This window comes from Erpetoichthys calabaricus, chromosome 12, assembly GCF_900747795.2.
Source record: "Erpetoichthys calabaricus chromosome 12, fErpCal1.3, whole genome shotgun sequence".
Taxonomy (NCBI): Eukaryota; Metazoa; Chordata; class Cladistia; order Polypteriformes; family Polypteridae; genus Erpetoichthys; species Erpetoichthys calabaricus.
The window spans coordinates 135,044,701-135,072,164 of record NC_041405.2 but is presented as its reverse complement, the minus strand read 5'-3'; the positions used below and the strand labels follow the sequence as shown (position 1 = coordinate 135,072,164).

Genomic DNA, 27,464 nt, shown 5'->3' with positions numbered 1-27,464 from the left:
AACACATTTTTAAATACCTTCAATTTATGTTAATAATTTAAGTCTTAAAGCAATTACAACATTTACAACAATAATTTTGAAACACTGTGCCACTTTAAAAATGGTGAAGCGCCACCCTATGGAGACAAGCTCCTACTTCACATGACATGAGAGAGTGAGCGCGATATAAATATAGATATGCTCCAATAGGAGCCACACTAGAAATTACGAACCCTTCAGAACCCAAATTCCTCATTTAGGCAACGTAATAGGAGTCTCTTGAAGGCAAAGCCACTCATCTTCCACAAGATGTCTGTGGCCAAAAAGGCAGAGAGAAGCCGCTAAACCACTGCTTTCTTTTTTAGTGCATCCTAAAACAAAGTTGGGATCAATAACGCTGTGGACCAAGCAAAAAAAAAAAAAAAAAAAAATCTTGGAAGCGACTTGGAGGTCAGCAACTCTTTGCCTAACTGGCCAAAGTTCTTCACCCTATGAATATTCCACATAGATTTATGCAGAAAAGGCCATCTTTCTGTGGAAGGCATTTCTTCAGAATGGGAGCTTACTACTTTCGTTTTTTGGCTGTGCAGGTTGGAAAAGCAGTATTACAGACAGATTTGTCTCCAGCAGGCACAGCTGAGTGGTCTGTGCTGCAGATTCTAGCAAAGTCCCTGGGGCTGGCCGTCCTCCTCAGTTGGGTCTTCCTTTGGCTGGCCTGCATCTTCCCTGTTGAGCCAGCACCCCTTTTCTCTTGGTTCCAGCATACACTTCTTTCCAGACTCCTGGAATTCAGCTGGCTACACACTACTGTCCTCCAGAAGTGGTTCCTTGCCATCCGAGACTCCAGCTTGCGGACTATGCAAGTGGCTCTGTGCACCGTTGTTGTGTTTCTTATAGTTGCCTGCCCGCAAGTTAAGGCCGCTGTGCTCTGGAATAAACAAAGCCACAAGGAGCGAGAGCAGGACTGAACAGGCACCAAAGAGAAAAGGTGGCCCAGGGATGATGGCACTCTGCAGGGAAAGTGGAACAACAGAGCCTTCAGAATTCCTGCCTTACAAAGACAGCCAAAGGACAATGGATAAAAGCATTTGATTTTCATAAGCCTCACCTCGTCTGTGGGATTGGCCATATTAGTCTTGGCAGCTTTGTCCGGATTCTCAACCGCATCCATTTCGTTGAGCTCCACATGAAAGAGGTAGAAGACAAACCCATACAGAGCTGGTCCCAGTCCATTACACAGACCACGAATGCCTGTAATCATGCCCTGGACAACACCTAGAGAACCAGAGGAGAAATACAGTTTGTGCTGTACTGTCAACTCACTACTCAACATGTTCTCTTCACTAAATTTTGAACATCACAAATACTTTAAGGGAAGAATTGTTACCTTGCTGATCTGGATCAGCATTCCTGGATACTATAGCACTAATTGCAGGGAAGGTAATGCTGGACATGGCTGCCACAGCTCCTGCTGCCCACATCATCCTGAAAAGACAGGGATGAAAGATGAGCTGTTACCAGAACACTAGAGCCCTATCAGAAAAGAGTAATGCTACTCACCATGGCTGAGACCCAAAACCATACCACGCTAGCTGCAAGATCTGGAACCCCAGGCCCAAGAGGATTGTGTTTTTGTTTCCAATAGACCTCATAAGTATTCCTAAGACTACAGTCTTTACATGAAGAAGAAAAGAGAAAGAAGTCTGCTTTACAACTACTTTCTGTGCTAAAAGCCTAACCAACTTCACTGGGTACCCAACTCACCTGCGCTAATATGGAGAGGATACCCACCACCGCAATGAAAGCTGCCACCGTCTCAGAAGTGAAACCAATCACCTGGAACACAAATGACAATGACAGCTTGCAAATGCAACTAAGGAAACAAAGGCTGTAAAGAAACAAGGTATGCATAACAAATCAAACAGAAGCCGATATGGCTACCTAGTTCTTCCTACCTGTCTCAAATACAGAAAGAAGCTTGAATATTGTCCTGCTTCAGGGAGGTAGGACAGGAAGACAGTGATGCAGATAAGAAGAACAGTTGAGTCTTGGCCAACCTTACGCAGAGACTGCAGAAGGATAGTATTATTCATTAAGTTATTATATTTGCTAGCAAGAAGCAAGAATTAACACCACTTTATAAGGATAAGATGCTTTGAGATGGGTAAGAAATCACTTGTAATGAAACATAAAAGCCATTGGCTTTGAGGAGGATAAATTAAAAAAAAAAGCTTCTCACAGCAAAAGGATCTGCTTGCTCCCAGGAGATTGGTGCACCCCATGAAGCTGGACGCATCTTCTCAGGGAGGGATTCTGGCACCGCTACCAGGATAAAGCAGATATCCAGAAGAGCAATAGCAGTGGCCAGTATCACGACAAGAGTGTCTCCATATGCTCGGGAGAGGTAGGCACCAATTGCTGGGCTTGTCACCAGACTTGCAGCAAAAGTAGCAGAAACCTATGGACCAAAAGCAAGATAACAAGTGTCCTCATCTCAACTTTGCCAAACAGGATACATTCACCTACCCATACCAACCTGTTCTGGTAGCTTTACTTACCAGTCCATATGCCGTACTCCTCTCGTGTTCCTGAGTGATGTCAGCAACATAAGCAAAGATCACAGAGAATGTGACAGCAAACACTCCTGACATGGAAATTACTGCAAAATACCACCTGTAGGCACAAAAAAAGCAAGTGCCACAATTTTATCATCCCACCCAGATTTAATCTTTGGATTCATTTCTATACTGACAAGAAGCACTTACCAGGGGCTGATCCTCATGAGGGGTATGGGAGCACAAGTGAAAAACACAGTCAGTAGTAGGAAGGATTTTCGACCCCAGACATCTGAAAGGGCACCAATCAGAGGGGCACTCAGGAAAGACAGTAGTCCCTGTTGAAGTGAAAAGTCATGTTACAGTCTGCAATAAAGAAGGTTCACCAGTCTCAAACAGGGAGTCTAACTTTAGTATTTCAAATAAATAAAAGACACTTGGTAATTGAACTCTGGCGAAGGGGTCAGAATGATTTTTTTTCTAGAGTCACAGGCATCAAGAAGCTAGATGGATAACATTCTTTGATACATGCAAATGGCACTATAATAAATCTTAGCATACAAACATTTGCAAATTACTGAACTGGGCGATAAGAGGTTAACCTTATAGACAGCTTTCCAGCAAATCCACACCAGCATACTGGTAATTTACCAAGGTGTGTTCACAAACAAGAAAAACCTCACCTTTACACCATGAATAAGTCCGTTCATAAGAAATGTGTGCTGTGGAAATGTCTGATGTAACACCTGCAAAGGCAGACAAGCAGAAATCCAGTTTAATTCATCTTAATCCCAGTGCTATGCATATTTCAGCAAATACTATGTCCAAATGCCACCACTCTGAAATAGCAAGCCACTTTCCTTGTATGTCACCTCACCACCCACCATATATCAGACGATAACCCCACCCAATGTGTCCTTGAGTCATCTTATTTTCTAGTTCAGACTGTGTGTCAGCTCTCACTTGAAACATTAACACTCTACCAGACTAAGAGAAGTAAATCCACCGCAAAATTGAAACAGTAACTTTGCGTCCAACATGACTGAGTCATTTAAACAAGTTAATCCCAGGTCGACTTGCTAAGTACGTTAATAGATCTAAAATGGAAAACAGACCTCAGTCCTCAGCCTTCAATGTCTTTTGACTCCAAAGTAATCACATGGCTTATCATGTTTCATAAATAAACCACCTCTCAATTTTGCCACCAACTCTCAGTATGCACCCTGGTTACATCCCCATTGGGCCGCTATGGCAGAAACAAAAATGTAAAAGTATATTGTAATACTTTAATATACTATTATAGATTTGAAATGAATACTTTTAAATCTAACTTAAATTAGTTCATAATGATTAGAGCAAAAATACATTAATTTGCATGTTACCTTTACATTACTACACTCCTGCTTGTTTTGCAGTTTATTTCTCATGATGGCCTTTCATGAATATCTGTATGCTGATTTATGTTTTTGTTAAGATTTAGTGTTCATTTTCTCAATCACTCAACTACTGGTATCTATTGTCATTTTTTTTTTTTTACATTTTCATTTATAAACAGTATGTGTCCACTTCAGGGCTCATCCAATGGTAATTACACCCAAAGTCAAGGGTTGGCACTGCCTAATGCCTCTCGTTTATTCTGTAGGCCTGATGATTGGCAACAAAAGACAAGTGACATCACTTCCCAGTTCCAGTCCCTGTCCCCGCCTAATCCTCCTTGCCCGCCATTCTCCAGTTCAATCACCGTCTTGCCTCAGTCTAGTACTAGACTCGAAACAGAATTACAAAGCAAAAGCAACAAACACGATTTAACATCTATGAGTTTTGCCTAAGTGTGCCCCAAACCTTATCTTTGCTCTGTTCTTGCGAAAGTTGTTAGATTTTTGTTCTAACTTTGATCTTTTAGATTTTGATTCGATATATTCAGTACTTTGCTAGCATTTGCGCTGCATATGTTTATCTTTGGAATCTTACTTACATTATACATATGTTTTTTGATAATTCTTTTCTCTTCACCATACAGTAATTATATACAGTCTAAGTTGGGTTGAAATCTAAGTATTCAACATGGACTTCAGTGTTAAAGACATATGCATTGAATGATGCACTGCAAACGTTGATAAATGCCATTTGGTATTTATGAAAGTAGTGGTAATGTTTGTGATGCGCCATCTTTTGGAATGACAGACATAGAAACCAGACCAACTCACGGACACTTATTCTTTTATTAAGGTGGATGTTAAAAAAGAAAGTATACCTCATGAATATTTTTAAACATATGTGGACATATCAAGATTTGTTCTTCATTGAAACAGTACTTATAGATAAATGTGGCATGCTGTTTGTTGTTATCACTTTTACATCTTGTACTACTACTTCATCCTCTTCATCGTTCCCACTTCTATGTGGGGTCAATGTGCTTGATCATCCTTGTCCATACAGCTTGGTCCTTCACATCCTTCCCCAGTTAGAACCTTTTCCTTCAGATCTTTTTAGATTATCCATCCATTTCTTCATTGACCTTCCTTGCTTTCTCTTCCCTTGTCCTTCCATTCCATTCACTTTTTTGCCTAAATATTTATTGTCTCTCCTCCTCACGTGTCCATACCACTTCAACCTACTTTGCTGTACTTTCTTAGATACACTACTGGTCAAAAGTTTTAGAACACCTCAGTTTGTCTTTAAATTTAATCAGTTGATATATCTGTAGTACTAGGGTGTTGTACCGTGTTAGCCATTATGAATGTAGAGAAAAGCCAAGCAAAATGACACCTTTTATTGGCTAACTAGAAAGATTACAATATGCAAGCTTTCGAGGCAACTCAGGCCCGTTCTTCAGGCAAGATGTAACATCTTGCCTGAAGAACGGGCCTGAGTTGCCTCGAAAGCTTGCATATTGTAATCTTTCTAGTTAGCCAATAAAAGGTGTCATTTTGCTTGGCTTTTCTCTACATCAGTTGATATACAATGAATGACCTAAAATTGTGAAAAGGTAAACTGAAAAAAAAAAGTAAATATCAGAATATTACAAATGCGCTGTGGCTTAGACAGGGCATGTAGCAATAAGAAAGCTATTCCTTAAAGAATAAAAAATAAGGACTTGAAATACCTGGTATACTACTGAAGACAGGACAAGGTCTCCTCTTTACAGCAGAAACTAAGACATGCATTTTTTCAACCACTATCAAGCTGTGCTTGAAGTTATTGTGCTGTGAGGCACCCATCATGCAAGCTGGTGAACCTCAGAAACTTCTCTTCTGATTAAGTTGTGATTTTGGGTCTGTCAGATCTCTTCCTAATAAGAGTTTCTTGCAGTTTCCAAGTGCCTTTGGATTTTGTAGGACACCACTGTACTCACTGACAATTTGATTTTTTTTTTTTTGCAGTTTTGTTAAATGAAAGGCCTACACTTCTAAGGGTAATAATATTGCTCTGTCTCATTTCACTTGTTAATTGACATTTTTGTGCCATTACCACAGGAATTTACAATTTTTAAACAGTGCAATATTATCCAAGTAGTACTTCAGAGGGTGTATTAAAACAGTCTGTTCTAACTTTGCTATAAAAAAAAAAAAATAAAAATAAAAAAAACCCTGTCTGAAGATTTGACAACTGTGCAGATTGTTTGCTTCCACTTGCAAGGTTTCATTTTCATTAATTGCTACAGACCCTGTGTACATTGTAACCTAGTTCCCTGAAGAAGGCCCATTTGTAATTTTCGGAGAATTCCTTTTTTTCAGTTTTTGCTAACCTAAACTTTAACTCTAGCACTTTACTGTTTACCTTTTCACCATTTTAGGTCATTCATTGCATATGAACTGATTACCGTATATACCCTAGGTTCTTGTCTATAAGCCGGACTCATGTATAAGCCGGAGACCAAAAATCATACGAATTTTTAAAATAAAATCGTATCATAGATAAGCCGGACTCATGGATAAGCCGAACGTACTATAACCTATAACTAATAGAAAGGAGGGAGGTCAGTGGTCTCACTCGCACCCATTTAATTTCTTTAAGGGGGGAGAGAGTGTGAGATATTGGCGTCTCTCTCACTCCCCGCATGGCGCGGTTGGAGCGGCCGGAGCGCGTTCTTTCTGCTCTGGGCGTCGCCGAGTCAACACGCGCGCGTAGCGGTCATTTAAATTGTGATTTTATATGTAAGCATATTTAAATATATATCGCGGATTTTTTGCTGGTTCGCGGATTTCTGCGGACAATGGGTCTTTTCATTTCTGGTACATGCTTCCTCAGTTGGTTTGCCCAGTTGATTTCATACAAGGGACGCTATTGGCAGATGGCTGAGAAGCTACCCAACTTACTTTTCTCTGTCTCTCTTGCGCTGACTATCTGTGATCCTGACTATGGGGATTGAGCAGGGGGGCTGTTTGCACACCTAGACGATACGGACTCTCGTCTAAAAATGCTGAAAGATTATTTTCACGTTGCTATCTTTTGTAAAGCTGATTCCTGAAAAGACATGCTGCACAGTGCTTCGCATACTTAAAAGCTCGAAGGGCACGTATTGATTTTTGACTGAAAAACAAACTCTGTCTCTCTCTATCTCTCTCTCTCTCTCTGCTCCTGACGGAGGGGGTGTGAGCTGCCGCCTTCAACAGCTTTGTGCCATGGTGCTTCGCATACTTAAAAGCCAAACAGACATATTGATTTGTTTGCTTCACTCCTTTGAAGAGGAAGATATGTTTGCATTCTTTTAATTGTGAGACGGAACTGTCATCTCTGTCTTGTCATGGAGCACAGTTTAAACTTTTGAAAAAGAGACAAACGTTTGTTTGCAGTGTTTGAATAACGTTCCTGTCTCTCTACAACCTCCTGTGTTTCTGCGCAAATCTGTGACCCAAGCATGACAATATAAAAATAACCATATAAACATATGGTTTCTACTTCGCGGATTTTCTTATTTCGCGGGTGGCTCTGGAACGCAACCCCCGCGATGGATGTATAAGCCGGACTTATGTATAAGCCGATATTCTATTTTTTCATTTTCAAAACTTTTTTCCTTAGATAAGCCGCGGCTTATAGACAAGAACTTAGGGTACTCTCGTACAAGTCGGGTCTTGAATCACACAAAAAAAAAAACACAAATCGATCATAAAAATCAGACCCAGACTTACACAACTGTCATATTTTTGTGTATGTGTGTGTGTTTTTTTTTTTTAATCTTCTTACTTCCTCCAATCTCGCACCAGTTTCTCAGACACATCACATTTTGTTACAGTAGCGCAGTTACCAATTTCTTTCGCCACTTCAACAACTTAATTTAAAACCAGCTTCATATTTTCTTCTGATCGAATGCTCCATCGTAGATAAGGGATGCTCTTACGATAAAGGTGTAGGAGGGTGTCAGATACAAAAAACACAAAACAGTGCAAACGTCGTTTTAGGATAGTTTGGCTATTACCATGTAGTCACAATACATAAGAAATAAAGGCCGTGTGCTCCATGGTTACTCTCTCAGGTGGGCGTTAGCATATCATAATCTCTTGGACCAATAGCGCGAGTTTTCCGCATTCGACTTATATGACCGACATTATAAAATACTGGAAATTATACGGTAAAATCATGGCCCAACTTATCCACAGGAGAACTTCAACGCGAGTATATACGGTAAATTTGATTTAAGAAAAATGGAATAACTGAGGTCGTCTAAAACGTTTGACCAGTAGTGTATCCCACTTTTCGTTGTACCTCCGATTGTCTCATTTCTTATGCTATCCTTTTTTGTAACTCCACACATCCATCTCAACATTCTCATTTCTGACACATCTATCTGCTTCTCCTGTGCTTCCTTTACTACCCATGTCTCAATTTACCACTATCTTAAGAACCTTACCTTTAACCTTCCTCTTAATTCTTTGATCACACAAGTACGCCTGATAACTTAATCCAATTGTTCCATCCCCACTGCACTCTATGGGTTATATCTGCATCTATTTTTCATTCTTGGGCTACCACTGAGTCTAGGTATTTAAATGCCTCCACTCTTTTCAAATGCTCTCTCTGCAGGCTAACTTCTGAATCTTAATCATCATTAAACCTCAAATATTCTGTCTTCTTCCTATTTATCTTGCAGCCTTCTATGTTCCTCACAGGTGGCGCAGTGGTAGTGCTGCTGCTTTGCAGTAAGGAGACTGTGGAAGATTGTGGGTTCGCTTCCCGGTTCTTCCCTGTGTGGATAGCGCTTTGAGTACTGAGAAAAGCGCTATATAAATGTAATGAATTATTATTATTATTATTATGTTCCAAAGACCTTCTTCATTCTTCCACCTTCCTCTTTTCTAGTGCTACACTTACATCTTGTACTCGATTGCATAACTTAAATGAACATAAATACAACTTGTGCATGTGGAAAGTAACAGTCTACCCCTACATTTATCACGACCTGAAATATCTAAAACTAGGATCTTGGTGCAAATGATCAGAACATCTGAAGAGAAAATCTTATCTGAACCTTAGATATTAAGTCTGGTTTGCTCTTTGTTGCCGAAGTGTGTGTAACCACCATGCCTAGATCAAAAGCGCTCTCTGAGGATTTTAGAAAGAAGGTTCTAGATGCTTATAAGTGTGGGAAGCGATTTAGAAAGGTCTCCAAACAACTGGAAGCCAAACATTATACAACCAGGAAGATCATCTGCAAGTGAGGAAGATTTCAAACAACTGCCAACTTGTCTAGGCCAGGCCAACCCAGAAACTTTAGCCAGAGGACAGAATGCAAGATGCTGAAAGAAGTTGCTAAGTCCCCCAGAATTTCATCACTAGACATGTCAAAATGAGTGAATCTAATATTAGAAGAGGTTAAACAAATTAGATCTACTTGAGAGGTGTTCCAATAGGTAAACTTTGCTGTCCAAGAACATCGGGGCAAAACAAAGGTTTACCCACAAACACCTGGAACAATGTGCTCTGGAAAGACAAGGTAAATATAGAGTTATATGGCCACAGTACCATAAGATATTTTTAGAGAAAACCAAAGACAGAATTTGACCAAAAGCATTTAATAACGATTGTAAAGCATAATGGTAGAAATGTTATGCTTTGGGGCTGCTTTGCTGCATCAGGGACTGGGCAGTTCACCATCACAGAATTCACCAGGAATTCTTCATTTTACTAGTGGGTGCTTGAAGACAATTAGTGACCATTTATCAGAAGACTGAAGCTTGACTGAAAGTTGACCTTTCAACATGGCAATGACCCTAAACATGCCAGTAAATCCACCAAGGAATGGCTAAAATAAAAATACATAAATAAAAAAAATGTGGATTCTGAAACCGGCCAAATCATAGCCCAGATCTGAACCCCGTCAAGATGTTATAGGATTGATTTGAAATGGGCTGTGCAAGCAAGACATCCCTCAAATATTACAAGGGTGCAACAATTTTACACAAAGAAGTAGGAAGAACATTTTCCCAGCTGATGTCAGGGACTGCTAGACAGTTATAGTAAATGCCTACTTGAGGCTGTTTCTGAAAGAGAGAGCAATACCAGCCATTTGTAAAATGTATGTAGGTACACCCATGACTCTAAGATGAAAATGTCATACCTGTCTATTTTTTGATTGAATAAATTATTGCAAATTCAAATTTTCATCCCCTCCAATTAGATAGCCTTTATCTAAAGATACTGTTTAAATGACGATCAAATCTTGATGTGTTCACATATGTTAAAAAGGAAAACACATTTCATGGAGTGTACTTACTTTTTCACGTGACTGCATACTTATCTCTTTGTCACAGTTTGTGATTACGATATGTTGCATGCATTAAATCTTCTTCTATTGTTATATGTTTTTCAGTACTTCCTTTCAATCATATTCATAACTATCTATATTTAGTATTGACATTTGTTAGTATTAAAATCTCCTTTTGGCTTTCTGCTTATTTCTAATTGATTTCTAGAGTTAAAACAAACAATCACCCAACATTTAAATGCATTCTCTTGACATTTACATAAAGCTAGGAGCAGCCCCAAGCTGACCACTAGAGCATCTTCTCATTGCACACCATGTTTGAGTCTGCCTTAGAACATGTTCTGGACCCACTAAAACAAAGATGACACAATGAACTGCAGCCAGCACATCTAGTTGTCCCACTTTATATTATGAACACAATTGTAAAATTATAGACAGCACAGTATCTAATTGTGTCATGAAATCAATCCTTTAATAAAAAAAAAAAAAAAAAAAAAACTATTTATTTAGTGAACTACTTAGAGTACTCTTTACACAAGCAGGTAAACAGCTTCAATGAAATGCACCAAAAACAAAGCTGTAAAGTCCTTCTCGAGTTGTATGGTCTATTTCACCAGCTTTCCAAACTAACAGTGACAGCTATTATTAAACATGACAATTTTCTAAAAGAAAAAAAAGCTATGTATCCCACAAATACCTAAAAAGCCTACACTATCTCTCTCTCTCATAAAAGAAATGATTTAATTAAATTCTCTCCCTGAGATTTGACTATGGCATTAAAGCAGAAACTAATTATAATGAACACTGATTGCTGACATACAAACAAAATGCAAATGAACAAACTCACTGTTTTAAAGCATAAAAACAACATACAAACACTGCAGTCCATTTATGTATTATTATAAAACAGTGGGTTGTCCTTTGACCTCTCCTGTGTTATTTAAAGCCTAAACGTCACAAGTTTTAAGATAAAATCCTTGTAAACTATAAATAATTCATACCATCACTATTCTCATATGATAATCCCTTTAAGGATTATATAGATGCATTAATGCTTCATATGATTATGTATTAAATTCATTAAGATTAATAGATATGACAGATGACTATCATTTTTGGTTGATGGTAGTGATGCAGAATTGTTAATCTGCTGCTTGTTACAAAATATTTTGATAAATATCTTCATATTACACAGATGTACATAATAAAGTAAACCGTCATAAAGCAGTTAAAAAAAGATTTTTAAATATGTTATGCAAATCTAAATGAATCAAATCAATAGGTTTCCTTGTTTGTTATGTCAAAAAGAAGCACTACTACTAAAAACAGTTGCTATTATCATCAAACTGGCAAAAAAAAACAAAAACAAAAACAAAGTCTACATATTTTATCTGAACTGAGGGCGCTGAGGTCAGCAGCACTACTTATTGTCTGTCTGATATCTGCACATTGTATCCCTGCCTGTGTGGATTTTCCCAAACATCAGGGTTGACTGTCGATTCCATATTGGCAATGTGCAAGTGTCAGTATTCAGAGAAGTATATTTTACTGGTCTAATGGCGTTTCTTGCTTTCACCTCATTCAGCTGGGGTATGTCCCTGTTCCTATGACCCAGAGTTGAACTGAGCAAACCTAAAATATTTTGTTACATTGCTTGAATTCTCCATATTTGCTTCAGTTTATTTACAGGTAGGGTGGCATAGTGAGCGTTGCTGTTGCCGCATGGGTTTGTATCTCATGCACAGTCATGGTTTGTCTGAAGTTTGTGGCACCCCATTTTCAGCTTTGTTCTCAGTGCTGCCAGACTCCCTATGAACCTGAATTGGATTATTTGGGTTTAAGGATGTTACTTAATGATGTTTGCACTACCAAATGAAAGTAAGCAGTTTTTTTTTTTGTAAATATTACCTAATATGTAGTTTATTTACTTAAAAGAACACAAACAGAAACAGAGCAAAAAAAAAACTATTCTGTTTAAATTGCACTATTAAGTATTAAATGTAATGTGCTAAATTAATTCAAATGTGGATACATATTTATATAGCTCAATTTACTAACCTAAGGAATAAGCAAACAATGGGAACTGTTCTGTTTACATTGTGCTATGAAATATTAAATGTAATGTGTTAAATTAATTTAAATGTGGATACATATTTTTATAGCTCAATTTACTGACCTAAGGAATACCTGAAAAGCTGAAAACTAGATGATGTGGCCACACTGTAGGAGGAAACCTTTGTGTATATAACTGCATATTCCAGTTTTATCTGCAAGGAATGATATGCAATGGCCTGCATTTGTGAAAAAAATATTTTCATGGAAGGAATTGCAGTTACCTACAGTGCATCCGGGAAGTATTCACAGCGCATCACTTTTTCCACGTTTTGTTATGTTACACCCTTATTCCAAAATGGATTAAATTAATTTTTTCCTCAGAATTCTACACACAACACCCCATAATGACAACGTGAAAAAAGTTTACTTGAGATTTTTGCAAATTTATTAAAAATAAAAAAATTGAGAAAGCACATGTACATAAGTATTCAAAGCCTTTGCCATGAAGCTTAAAATTGAGCTCAGGTGCATCCTGTTTCCCCTGATCATCATTGAGATGTTTCTGCAGCTTAATTGGAGTCCACCTGTGGTAAATTCAGTTGATTGGACAGGATTTGGAAAGGCACACACCTGTCTATATAAGGTCCCACAGTTGACAGTTCATGTCAGAGCACAAACCAAGCATGAAGTCAAAAGAATTGTCTGTAGACCTCAGAGACAGGATTGTCTCGAGGCACAAATCTGGGGAAGGTTACAGAAACATTTCTGCTGCTTTGAAGGTCCCAATGAGCACAGTGGCCTCCATCATCCGTAAGTGGAAGAAGTTCAAAACCACCAGGACTCTTCATAGAGCTGGCTGGCCATCTAAACTGAGCGATCCGGGGAGAAGGGCCTTAGTCAGGGAGGTGACCAAGAACCCGATGGTCACTCTGTCAGAGCTCCAGAGGTCCTCTGTGGAGAGAGGAGAACCTTCCAGAAGAACAACCATCTCTGCAGCAATCTACCAATCAGGCCTGTATGGTAGAGTGGCCAGACGGAAGCCACTCCTTAGTAAAAGGCACATGGCAGCCCTCCTGGAGTTTGCCAAAAGGCACCTGAAGGACTCTCAGACCACGAGAAAGAAAACTCTCTGGTCTGATGAGACAAAGATTGAACTCTTTGGTGTGAATGCCAGGCGTCACGTTTGGAGGAAACCAGGCACCGCTCATCACCAGGCCAATACCATCCCTACAGTGAAGCATGGTGGTGGCAGCATCATGCTGTTTGGATGTTTTTCAGCAGCAGGGACTAGGAGACTAGTCAGAATAAAGGGAAAGATGACTGCAGCAATGTACAGAGACATCCTGGATGAAAACCTGCTCCAGGGCACTCTTGACCTCAGACTGGGGCGACGGTTCATCTTTCAGCAGGACAACGACCCTAAGCACACAGCCAAGATATCAAAGGAGTGGCTACAGGACAACTCTGTGAATGTCCTTGAGTGGCCCAGCCAGAGCCCAGACTTGAATCCGATTGAACATCTCTGGAGAGATCTTAAAATGGCTGTGCACCGACACTTCCCATCCAACCTGATGTAGCTTGAGAGGTGCTGCAAAGAGGAATGGGCGAAACTGGCCAAGGATAGGTGTGCCAAGCTTGTGGCATCATATTCAAAAAGACTTGAGGCTGTAATTGCTGCCAAAGGTGCATCGACAAAGTATTGAGCAAAGGCTGTGAATACTTATGTACATGTGATTTCTCAGTTTTTTTATGTTTAATAAATTTGCAAAAACCTCAAGTACACTTTTTTCACGTTGTCATTATGGGGTGTTGTGTGTAGAATTCTGAGGAAAAAAATGAATTTAATCCATTTTGGAATAAGAATGTAACATAACAAAATGTGAAAAAAGTGATGCACTGTGAATACTTTCCGGATGCACTGTATATAAGACTGCTAGACCAGGGGTGGGCAGATTCAGTCCTGGAGGGCCGCAGTGGCTGCAGGTTTTTGCTCCAACCCAATTGCTTAATAAGAAGCCCTTATTGCTCAAGTAACACTTCAGCTTCACTTTAGTTGTCTTGCTCGTTAAGATTTTGAACCCTTATTGCTTATTTTAGTCTTAAACAGCTGTATTCTTGGTTTTTAATTGCTCCTAATTAGCAATAACATGCAAATGACGAAAGAGACCAGCATTTCTCCATTTAGCTTGTTTTCATTTACACCTGTGTGTATTTATCATGCACTAGTTGGTTTAATTAAATACTTAGAAGGAAAGTGAAGAGAAAAAAGTGAAGCACTGAGAATTACTCATCTGTTTTAGACTTCAAATCATTTGGATGATATCCTTAGAAAGGAAAATAAATCTAGGATATGAGAATGATCTGACATGGCAGAGTTAAAGTGCTAGCAAGCCATGCAATTAAATAATTGACAAGGATTGGTTTTTAATTAAGCAACTGGGTTGGAACAAAAACCTGCAACCACTGCGGCCCTCCAGGACTGAATCTGCCCACCCCTGTGCTAGACTATATTTCAAAATGTATAATTAGAAAATATATTAGGTTATGTCTATATCTAGTTTAATTAAAATATACAAAATTTTGTTTCGTTTTACTAAAAAAAATACAGTATGTTTGTTTGTGCTAACAGACAATCTGCAATTCTGCATATAAATTGAGAGCATGTCTTCATTGTTTTAATTGCATTGTTTGAATATATAACATTTGGTTAAATATGGTAAGAGCACTCTGTTAGAGGAAGCACTCTCCAGACTCTTCTATTCTCAAAAAATGGCTAGATCTACCATAGATCTGCGGCAACTACATATCCACAGATCTTAAAAGACATAGTGGAGAGATGCCATTTCAATTTCCCACTACCATTTTATATTATATATATATATATATATATATATATATATATATATATATATATATATATACACACACACACACACGCACATACACACACCTTTTATCAGTCAAAACTGAATTAAGCCAAATATTTCTAAAACCTCATAACTGCAATACAAAATCCTGGCTTATTAGTTATTTAATGGAATCTCTGATGAAGGACAATTAAATATCTTTTTGCTGGCTGTATTGGAAATACATATGTATGTGCGTACATGATGAAAGTGGAAGAAAGGAAGCAAATGCTACAGAGTATATGACGATAATCCTTATTGCAATGAAATGCGCTTACAGGTGTGACTGTTACTGAAATATTTGTTGGTTGCCATTCATTTTGAAAATGAGTTTACATTTGTTTATAGCGATTATATACTGATCAGACATTTTGGGGCTTTATTATCAGTGAATTTTGGGGGATACGCTGATATCTTTAACAGCTTCCTGCAGCAAATATGGAAAAAGAATTTACCTTAATGCAAAATTCAGTGATTGACTGCTGGCAAGTTTATTGGTCATCTGATTTTACAGGTCAGTCACTAACAATTAGTTCCAGTGTAACTCAGGGTTATTGTCTACTTCTGCCAAAAACTCAAACATCACCTCTGTAATAACAGACAATCTACCAGCTCAGCTGCTACTGAGACATTGACAGTAAGTTACTTCAGTTCCTGAACTGGGGCCTCATGTATAAATGGTGCTTACGCACAAAAACGTTGCGTACGCCCGTTTCCATGCTCACATCGCAAAGTATAAAAACTAAACTTGGCATAAAGCCACGCACATTCTCATGCACGCTCAAACCATTGTGTATGCAAGTTTTCGGCTCAGATTTGCAAACTGGCAACACCTAGCATCAAAGCAGTGCTACTGTTCCTGGGTGGTTTCCCTTTATTTTATAGATTCACATCCTTGATTAAGCTTTATCAAATACACTGAAATTAACCGCTTATCGTTTTTTAGTTTAAGGCATCTGATTGTAATCAACCTGTAACCATATAATGGTGCACAGAATGGCCAAACTATTCCAAATACCATTGCTGCTTTAGCGTTGTTACTTTCAGTGCACCACTCAAGAGTATTTCAACCCACTGTATCCGAGTGGGGAATCATAGCTCTGCAACAGACTGATCAGAAAGCTCTATGGAAGATTGTGTCAAGAGCGGAGAGAATTATCGGGATGCAGCTCCTAGCACACGCTGCCTCAGCCATAGGCACAGTCTGCTTTAACTTCTCCCATTTGGCAAACAATTCAGAGCCTTTCCTGTAGGGACTTCGCGGTTCAGAAACATCCCAAGAGCTATAAACACACTCAATCAGTCCATCAAATGGATTTTTACCATTTTATATGAAAAAGGTTTATGGAGAATTTGCATATTGAATCTCATTGTACCACACAACAACCAAAAAGAATTCAATTCAATTCAATAGAAGAGAGCATGTATTTACAGATGATGACAACTGGCTTCTAAGTTGATTTAGATTTCCAGGTGGATTCTTCTTGGAGCTCTTGATATCATTTTTAAGATGAAATGCAGTAAACTATATATATTACATTATACAGATACATTTTAAAACTTCATTTAAATAATGCATACTGTTAACAATTAAACGTGTGGACATGGTGGACAGCGGTAGTGATGAACTGGCACCCTATTCAGGGATTGTTTGTCTTGTGCTGTATGCTTGCTGGGACTGGCATGACCCTGGATGGATAGATGGATGGAATAATTAAACATGTACTGCGAGATATTTCAATGTTCCTTAAACGTTTAGAAGAATTGCCGTTCTACACTTACAGATGGTTTGACATTTATTAAAGAGCTGATTGTGTAATGATTGGTTACTTGGAGAAAGAAAAGGAAGGACAGGAATTGGGGGTTAGTACGTTTGAAAGAGACAGTACTGCTACAATAAAATTATTTTATCGGGGGATCACACATGGCGCAGCAAGCATCTGGCAGGAGGCAGGATCACTGCCTCTACCTCTGTGCCATCATGCCCCCATTTTTAATACATGCTTTAATTCCTATCATCATGAAAATTATATCAAGCATACATCTTAGTATTTAAATTGTTTGGAGAGATGTAATATCATGAATGTAAATATATTCTGTGTCCTGATGGTGTTAAGAGAAAGCCCATTTAAGAAGCACACAGTGATTCACACACAGAGTACATAGAAGAACACATAAGATACAAAGCATTTAATGTGCTACTTTAGTTACGATGGGATTTGAGAAACTAGTAAATTAAACGATTTTAAGATGAAGTTTATGACATTCTACTTTAATGACAAAACAAACTACGTGATTAAAGTCGAAATTTCGTCCTTTTTCTGTACCCTAATACACTTCCATATGACACTCAGACAGTGGGCTACGACTTGCCTTTTCACTGCGACTCCACCACTCTATCAACTTTCCTTTGTTGTTTATTCCACTGCTTAAGCCAACAAATAGTATGTTTTTTCTTGCGTTCACTTGGTATTTGCTGGAATTCTTTTTTCCCCTGTGCCTTTGCCATTGTCTTTTCACAGAACACTGAACTTAAGAGGCTATATATATATATATATATTGATTTGTATATTCAAAGAGGAGTAATTTTGGGAGGAGTCAGGGTGGGGCGACAGGTGTTTGCACATGCATTACATTTCATGCTGACTGGGATTTATGTAGAGGAAGAACGTGGAAGTTGGTGTATGCACAGATTTATGCATCTGAATTTTTTTGTGCGTATGCACATTTCTGGTTTTGTCCATACGCCATATTTTAGTGTGAATTCTACGCACTGCGTAATACATGAGGCCCCTGGGCACTAACTGCAATGGTCTTCCAGAAACAAGCCAACACGAAGCCAAAAGTGACTAACCAAAGTTTTAGATCTGCACCCCAGACCCCAAAGGCCCTCAGTGTACATTACATATTTATAAATTTACCAGAAAAATACTTCAGTAATAAAGACCAGTGGTAAAAATTGAAAGTAAGAGTTACTCACAGTGAGCATGGGAGTAGTGAGCAAACCCCAAGCGAAAAATTCGAGAAAAATGACCACCACTGCATGGTAGACACTGGGCTCGCCTATGCCTTGAGGCTGAAAAAGAAAAGAAATAGGTTATGGGATGCATATGGACAAGATCCTGCCGAGTGACTACCATAAAGGCAAAAGATCACTTGACTACTTGTCACAAATGCTTACACTCAGAATTGCAAGGCTGTTCTTAGTAAGCAACAAATCAATTAATCCTGACCAATCGCATTCATACCCACACATCAAAACATACAAATACATTCAGTTTGACATACAATGTAGGAGATCTGCATGTGTATATCCACTGTTTGGCTACCCAGACAAACAATTATGCTAGTCAAATACATTTCTTTAGCCACACACTTGGTCAGCTTGCGCACTGAAAATTGAACAGGGTCTCTTATTGACTTGCTGATTTATGTCTACACATTGCTCAATGAAAAAATAATGTTCAATCATTTTCAAACCCACCTTGCCCTGAAAAAGGTTTGGGTGGGTGTTGGGCTGGTGATAGCATTGTGCACAAGGCAGGAACAAACCCTGGACAGGATGCCAGTCCATCACAGTGCAAAAATCATGTTCAGAAATTTCCAATTAAATTTACAGAGGTTTAGGCTATAAACTCTCTCAAGATCATGTAATGATGACCTTTAACCATCTCTCCAGTTTTGATGTCACTACACTGGTTACCTGTGCCATTTAGAATTGACTTTAAAATACTGCTTATGGTTTACAAAGCCTTAAATAATCTTGCTCCGTCCTATATCTCAGAATGCCTTTCACCTTACACTCCAAATCGTAACCTTAGATCTTCACGAGTGCCTGCTTATAATTCCAAGAGCTAAACTTAAAAGAAGTGGTGAGGCGGCCTTCTGCTGTTATGCATCTAAACTCTGGAATAGCTTGCCAATAGGAATTCACCAGGCTAATACAGTGGAGCACTTTTATAAAAAAAAAAAAAAAACCTGCAAAAAACACATTACTTTAACATGGCTTTCTCATAGCTTTATTTTAGTGTAGCCCTGATATTCTGTAAATGCATTTAATTATTTTTTTCATATCTCCGAAATCCATACTAACCCCTACTTTCTCTAATGTTCCTTTCCGGTTTTCTATGGTTGTGGTCTGCACCATCACCACCTGATCAAAGCACCATGCCATCCCTACATTGATAGATTGAAGGCCAGAGGTCCACATGACCATTATTGTCTAATTCTTCCACGTGAAGCCTGAAAACCATGAGGACTGACTGAGATCATTTATGTTAGGTAGAATGCCTAGAGAGGGTTGGGCGGTCTCATGGCCTTGGACCCCTGCAGATTGTTTTTGTCTCCAGCCCTCTGGAGTTTTTTTTTTTTTTTTTTTATTTGTTTTTTCTGTCCTACGTGGCCATCGAACCTTACTTTATTCTTTAATTAGTACTGCCTAATTTTTATATTTTTTCTTTCTTCATCTTGTATAAATAAATGTTGTTGATGTTGTTCAACACAGGCCTAAGATCCACTATGCAAATATCCTTAAATGTTTCACTCACCTTTGCAGGTCTTAATCTTTGGAAACCTCTACCTAAGACCATAATCAATACATCCATATGTAAAATATCTAAAACAAACCTAAAATGTTATCCTTTTGTCATTTTAAACCTAGTATCCTGCATTCTGTTATTTAATATGAGCTAAGCCTCTGCTGCACTATTATTACGATTCTATTGAAGAGTATTATTCAGTGGATTGCTTTATATTCCAGTTTGATGGCAAAACACTGTTAAGCTCCTACTCAAGTGTTTAGGTGCATATTAGAATTCCCAAGTCTCTGTATTACAATATTAGTTTGTTATCAGAGTTTTCTTGAATGTGATTTGTTAAACTGTACAATTTTTTCACTACATTTGTTTGTCTGGTAAACTGCATCGGGATGTTGCTCAATAAAACAACTGTCTGGCAACAGACACAGGTGCATAACACGATGATCCCAGAAACAGCATGTCCACAAACATAGAGGTTTGGAAAGACACTGTTAAAATAAGTTTGCTAGATGATGGTTGCACTTTTATTCGCTGCTAGAACAGAGTATTGTGTCTCCTTCTCTTTGTTGGCTTTGATTAGGGCAGCATGGTGGTGCAAAGGTCAGGGTTACTGCCTCACAGCTCCAAAGTCCAGTATTTAAATTATGGAATACATTCTCTAAGAGTTTGCATGGTGTGTTCTCTTGCCATTATTTGTTTCTTCACAACCTAAAGCTGTGTTTTTGGCCAATTATTCACTCTAAATTTACTCTTTGTGCATTACTGTGTTTTGTGATGAAGAGACACGCCATTCAGGGTCTGTGCTGGTCTTGAACCTGATGTAACCTTGAACTGAGTTAACAGAATCTGGTAATGAAAGTAAAGATTTATAATTTTAATTACATTTTTCCCCCCAAAGCTTATGGATCCTTACCTTACTCTTTCCTCAATTACATATGTGCTATTAAGTAGTGTATTTGAAATGAAAGTTCTAGTAGGGCCATACAGACAAGACAGAAATGCTGTCAGATGGGGCACAGTCCTGAAAAGCTGTGCAGACAGGTGAGCGTGTTAGCAAGAGAGAAAAACAGAGAGATGCACTTACAAGACAAATGTCTCTACTTAAATCATATTGGCAGTGGTACATAGATGCCAGTAAGACCTGTGATTGTTCCTGCCTCAATAGTGCAGATGGTGTTACCCCTAGGTACCAGTGCGAGACTTATATCTTCAAATTCAAATACTTGACACTAAAAGCTGAATTGCAAACTGGAATTCATACATTTCCAATTTTTGTTCAATTGGCAAAGACCAAGATCATATTGAAAATAAGGAATCAACATTATTCATGGTAGTTATGACTAGTACTCCAAAACAGTAAAGATCTGCACGTTCATGTACCCTTTAAAATTGTGTCACAAAGACAAAAGATTCATAGAGACAATGAGTTCTATCCAAAAAGTTGCACCACATGCTCACACCTGAGCAAAGGTATGTCTACAACACTGCAGGGTTCAAGGGCCTGCACAAGTAAATTGAAAAAAGGCTTGCAGTGTCCAGGTACAAATAAAATTTCAAATACTCTAAAAAGAAATATTCTTCAAGGTAAGAAATTGCATTGAATTTGTCATGGAAAACTGGAAACATTTGATTATGAAGACTACATTGAGCTTGCTTTAAATATTTTAACAATATGTAAAAATTACTGAGGCAAGCTTACTACATTTTCATTTCTGCACAAAAGCACCACCTGCCCTTAATGCAGATAAACCACTAGTGCTAATGTGTAGTAGGCAAATATATAGCGTCAAACTTGTGAGTTTGGTGAGTGCCTTTAGCCGATGTCACATTATGCAGCTTCTATTTGTGAAGCATATCAGATTTGCCAACCACAGTTGCTGATCTCGTTGCTGGACCATGTCAATTTAAATGACTGGAAAATCACTGTCCATATTACATGTACCAGCAGAATGCCAACTTTCTAATACAATTCTCTCTCCCCTTTTTCTGTCAGCCAATAGTTTGCTGCCTGATGGAGCCTGCACTGAACACTGTCCTCACAGGTGGCGCAGTGGTAGTGCTGCTGCTTTGCAGTAAGGAGACTGTGGAAGATTGTGGGTTCGCTTCCCGGTTCCTCCCTGTGTGGATAGCGCTTTGAGTACTGAGAAAAGCGCTATATAAATGTAATGAATTATTATTATTATTAAAGGGTTAACAGCTATGGCAAGTTCAGCCACAATCTTTAAACACCACAACAGAAAGAAAAAGCATGAGACATCAGACAGACAAGCTTCTCTTCAGTCTGTGAGGTACAAAACATCTGCATTCCTTATTCCTGCATTACATACGCTGTACTTCCCCACTGGTTGTCGACTCTCAGGCACACAGAGCCTGCTCTTTCCAAACCAGTTTCATTTCATCAGATCTACTCATTGGGAAAGTCATATTAGGTGACTTTTTTCATGGAAGCATGCTGCCGACTGCCTCCAACTACCTAAGATGTGAAGTCTAGGACTACAAATTGCTGGAAAAGTCACAAAGTGACATAGCCTTTACAATGACTGGTTTCCAAAGACACAGGGGGTTTGGAAAAAAGGGCTGGACTTTCGCCAGTTTGTTTATGCTCCTATCCTCAAGCAAGCGAAAGTCCCGTCTCAGGAAACTTGACCTCACTTCCACTCACTCCAAGCTCCTCTTTCAGTCCCCAGACTATAAAGTACCCCATTACATAAAGTCTAGCGTCATTTGACTGGAAGATGCTACCAGAAGCATAGCTGTCACAATCTGAAGCACTTTACTATGCAGAAGACATTCTCCTTCCATTTTTTGCAATGCCTGACATTTTGGCTTTTCTACTTCTACTCTCTTCACCTATACTCTGCAAATACAAAAAGAAAGATTTTTAAGTGACTTTGGGGAAATAAGTGTTATATAATACAAAATCTCTTCCAAAAAAGTCGGGATGTTGTGTAAAATGTACTTAAAAACAGAATGCAATGATTTGCAAATCTCATACAACCCATATTTTATTCAGAATAGAACGCTGAAAACATATCAACTATTTAAAGTGAGACATTTTACTATTTCGTAAAAAATACCATCTCACTTTGAATTTGATGGCAGCAGCACATAGAAAAGTTGGGACAGGGCAACAAAAGGCTGGAATAGTAATGGTAATAAAAAAAAAGCTACAGAAGCATTTTGAAACTAATTAGGTTAATTGGCAACATGTCAGTAATGTGATTGGGTATAAAAAGAGCATCATAGAGAGGCAGAGTCTCCCAGAAGTAAAGATGGGCAGAGGTTCACCATTAAGCAAAAAACTGTCTACAAATTGTGGAACAATTTCAGAATAATATTTCTCAACATGAAATTGTGAAGACTTTGAATATCTCCTCATCTACGGTACATAATACCACAAAAGATTCTGATAATCTGGAGAAATCTCTGTGCACAAGGGACAAGGCTGAAAATCAATATTGGATGCCTGTGATTTTTGGGACTTCAGGCGGCACTGCATAAAACAGGCCTGATTCTGCGATGGAAATCACTACATGAGCTCAGGAACACTTCCAGAAACCATTATCTGTGAACACAGTTCACCATGCCATCCACAAACGCAGTTTAAAGCTCTATCATGCAAAGAAGAAGCCATATGTGAAGATGATCCAGAAATGCCGCCGTCTTCTCTTGGCCAAAGCTTGTTTGAAATGGACAGTGGCAAAGTGGAAAACTGCTCTGTTGTCAGATGAATCGAAATTTTAAATTCTTTTTGGAGAATGTGGAGATCGCTTCCTCTGGACTAACGAGGACAGGGACCATCTGGCTTGTTACCAGCACTCAGTTCAAAAGCCTGCATCTCTGATGGTACAGGGGTGCATTACTGCCTACGGAATTGGCAGCTTGCACATCTGGAAAGGCACCATCAATGCTGAAAGGTATATACAGGTTTTAGAGCAACATATGCTTCCATCTAGGCGATGTCTATTTCAGGGAAGGCCTTGCATATTTCATCAAGACAAGGCTAAACCGCATACTGCACCTAACAACAGCATGGCTTCATGTTAGAAGAGTCCGGGTGCTGAACTGATCTGCCTGCAGTCCAGACCTATCACCAACTGAAACATCTGGTGCATCATGAAATGAAAAATATGACAAAGAATACCCAGGACTGTTAAGCAGCTAGAAACCTATATCAGGCAAGAATGGGACAACAACCTCTCCCAAACGTCCAGCAACTGGTCTCCTTAGTTCCCAAACAGTGATAAACATGGCCCTGTCCCAACTTTTTGGAGAAGTGTTCCTGTCATCAAATTCAAAATTACCTTATTCTATTCTTAAAATGGTACATTTTCTCAGTTTAAACATTAATATGTTGTCTATGTTCTATTGTAAATAAAATAGGTTTAGGAGATTTGCAAATCATTGCATTCAGTTTTTATATACATTTTACACAGTGTCTCAACTTTCTTGGAAGACATTGTTCTCTAGTGTCAATAGTATTAAACTGGGACAAAGGCTTTACCACTCGAATCCTTAATGCCACTTTACTGTGCAACTTTGATTTTATAATTTTTATATTTCACTTGCCAGTGCACCAATCAAAGGCAAAGTATTAGGCTATCTACATATATGTTGTTACTGACATTGAATAAAGTGTAAAGGCAATTACAGTAATTGATTGTGCAGCGTGGCTATGCACATCTACATATACTGTAACTATTCATGGACACAAAATTCCATTTCCATATACACCCTTCTTCACATATTTATTGTCATTTACTGAAACCCCCCAGTCTGTCCTGTGGTAGAGAGGCAGTTAGTTTTCATTGTATCTGGTCTTTTAAACAGATGCAAATAACTCTCTTAGTTAACTCCCTTCTTCCTCAGGCTTGATGTCCTCCCATTTCTACATTAACATAGACAATTCCAAATAGAATGTATTATATGAAGCTATGCAAATATTAAATTTAGCTGTGACTTTTGCTCTACACAACAATTCTCCTTTCCTTCCACCCATCCAAACCTGAGATAAGACATGAAGGTTAGGTGGACGGACAATCCCAAATTGGTCCTAATTTGTGCATATGATGTGTGGGGGTGTGTGTGTTCACCTTGGACTGGACTGGCACACCCTGTCCAACAAGGATTGTTCCTGGCTTATGGCCTAAGCTTGCAGGGATAGGCTTTTCTTTTCCAATCTAACTTTTAATAGTTTCATTTTCCCCATCCTCAAGATTGCTGTTTAGATACAGACAGATGTCCGAGCTATAAAAGTAAACCATCTTAAGTATACACAAATATTAAGATTACAGAACCTGTTCAAACAAATGATAAACCTATAATGAGAAATGCTCTAATTAAGTAACTACTAACTACGGAGACAATTTAATGAGGCTCACAACTATACTCATGGTAGTTGCTACTCACTCATGACACTCACTCATGCCCAGACTAAACCACTTTCATTCATTCATTCATTCAGTGACATTCCTGTACATGGACAGGACTGTAACCAAAATAATACTGTATACATATTCACAAGTACAAACAGGTTTACCTTGATTTCAAATTACCAGACTTGGTGAGCCATTCAAATTTACAAATTCTCTGACAAACCGGCACTTGTACGTACATTCATTAACGATCTTGAAGTGTTAAATATCGTATATGCCAATATGACACATCCACGCTTAAGAATACACTTGAAAGAACACATTTTATTGCACACCAAGCACAATATCTACTGATCCAGTCATCTCAGACATTAACGGTTACACACAACAATTGTGTCGCTTGCAAATCCAGACTCACTAATTACCACTCATATTCAACCCTTTTTAACAAACACTCAAACGTAGACACTTAAAATGCATTATAATTACGTATACATTCATTCAGATAAAAATGTAGTATCACTCGTAAAGCCACACTCGCTAACATAAACACACATAACAAAAATCCACGCCGCCTATGCCTTATACATCAAGGTGCAAAACAACCAAATACGCGTACCCACTTAAATTCAGCAGCCCACAACGAATGTTACTCTTACACCCAGGCTGACTGTAAAACTCGTAAATATGGATGCACATCTAAAGTCTGTCTCTCGGTCATATTCACTCTTTAAACACTTGGCCTCTGCCAATATGTTCACATCCTGCATAATTTTAGTACCTTATGAACACCACAATTCAATGACATAGTAGCATATGTAAACACACATAAAGCACTGTTCCATACATGCAGACCCGGAGTGCCACCTAAATGTAGAAAACGCACTTGGATGGCCGGACGCCCTGACACCCTCGCTCACTAGTACATACACGCGTTCTGCTTATTACGATGGCTAGCGTGATTAATAATTTAAATGCACAAATGGACTGAGTCACGATTTCGGGGTAACCCAGGGTCCCCATCACAAATTTACACACAGTATCTCTTTTCCATCTGGTACCTCGCTTGACAGTCGTTCGCCGGTGCACACATAAAGAATCACAAACTCTAACGTGTACACACGCAGATTAAGTGTCACTCTATTTTACACACCTGGCCTTGTTTCACTACACTCAAATACTCAGACTTGATTGCTGTCTCTCTTACACGCAACGTCCTCATTCACCGCTCACACTTTTTTCCCTCTTACTCACCGTTCCTCCATCTTTTATTATAATTTTCTTGGCAAGCAGAATGCTGCGGTTTAGTCGCTTCTTTTTTTTCTTTTCTCCGGTCATCGTTAACTAGCTGCCATCCTTCAAAAGAGTAAAGAAACATATATATGTAGCAAGAGATGAGGGGGCGCGAAAAGACGACAGGCAAGCGGGCGGGTAAAGAAAACCCCGGAAAAATCAATTTTGCCCCCTATCTCTCTCCGCCCCACACGGCACCATCTTCCTTAACGGAAGAGAATCGGCACCGCCTCACGGAAAACATTTGCCCTGATTGGTCAACGGTTTCGTCTATCAAACACAAAGTCCTTCTGGTTGGTCATCGTCACAGTCCGTGTGTCACTCCCTCAACCGTGTTTTTATTGGATGAAGTCGTCAGGCTGTTATAAGAGTTGTGTAAACTGTATACCCCCACCCAGTTTAACACGCCACAAGAAACGGCGGAACGGCCTTAAAAGTCGTCATGTTTTTATAACATCCGAAATGAGTGTTAAATACTTGAAACACCTGAAAATATGGTCTTGGTTCTGAACTTCAAGAACAATATAAATTGAAGATGCAAATACATTTTGTAAAAACGGTTTAATTTCTTCACACAACCTAAAAAAGTGGTTTAAATTGGAGTACATCAAAAATAAAAAATATACGACTGCAAAAATAGTTTATTGGTTTATTGCATACTGATGACTACCAACAACCTTTGACTCCTCCAAGAAAAAGAACCTCATTCTACACTGGGTCAGCCCCCGCTTCTTTCGTTTCACATAATTGGACGATTGGCTGTCCTTCATTCTCTCCCTGTCCAACCACGCTAATCCCGGATGTGTAGTGTCGAGGATCTCGGAAGTGAAGCTGGACCAGCGCTTATTGTCATGACAACCATATCAGGATTTTTTTTTTTTTAATACGGCGTCTGCCTCCACACGTGACTACTGCGAATCTTTACGTGACGCTAACATGACGACGTGGGGAAATTAGATTTAGCGGTACAACCCAGCCTGCTAAAGGTGTTTGTAGGGTTTGCGTTTCCAAATATGAGACTATTTTTAAATCCAATTCAGGAATCTATGTTTATGACG

General features: G+C 38.8%; 1 protein-coding gene across 1 annotated transcript; it reads right to left on the bottom strand.

Annotated features, from left to right (window-relative positions):
- Window positions 1-6: 6 nt before the first annotated feature.
- LOC114662691 (hippocampus abundant transcript 1 protein-like) lies at window positions 7-26,683 on the bottom strand. Its single transcript, XM_028816310.2, has 12 exons — window positions 26,368-26,683; window positions 18,181-18,276; window positions 3,218-3,280; window positions 2,745-2,872; window positions 2,538-2,652; window positions 2,219-2,437; window positions 1,935-2,048; window positions 1,744-1,815; window positions 1,540-1,652; window positions 1,367-1,464; window positions 1,088-1,254; window positions 7-989 (listed from the first exon to the last, which is right to left on the bottom strand). Exons 1-12 carry the CDS (start codon window positions 26,449-26,451, stop codon window positions 777-779), a joined length of 1,482 nt encoding a protein of 493 aa, XP_028672143.1. The 5' UTR covers window positions 26,452-26,683; the 3' UTR covers window positions 7-776.
- Between the last annotated feature and the right edge of the window lie 781 nt (window positions 26,684-27,464).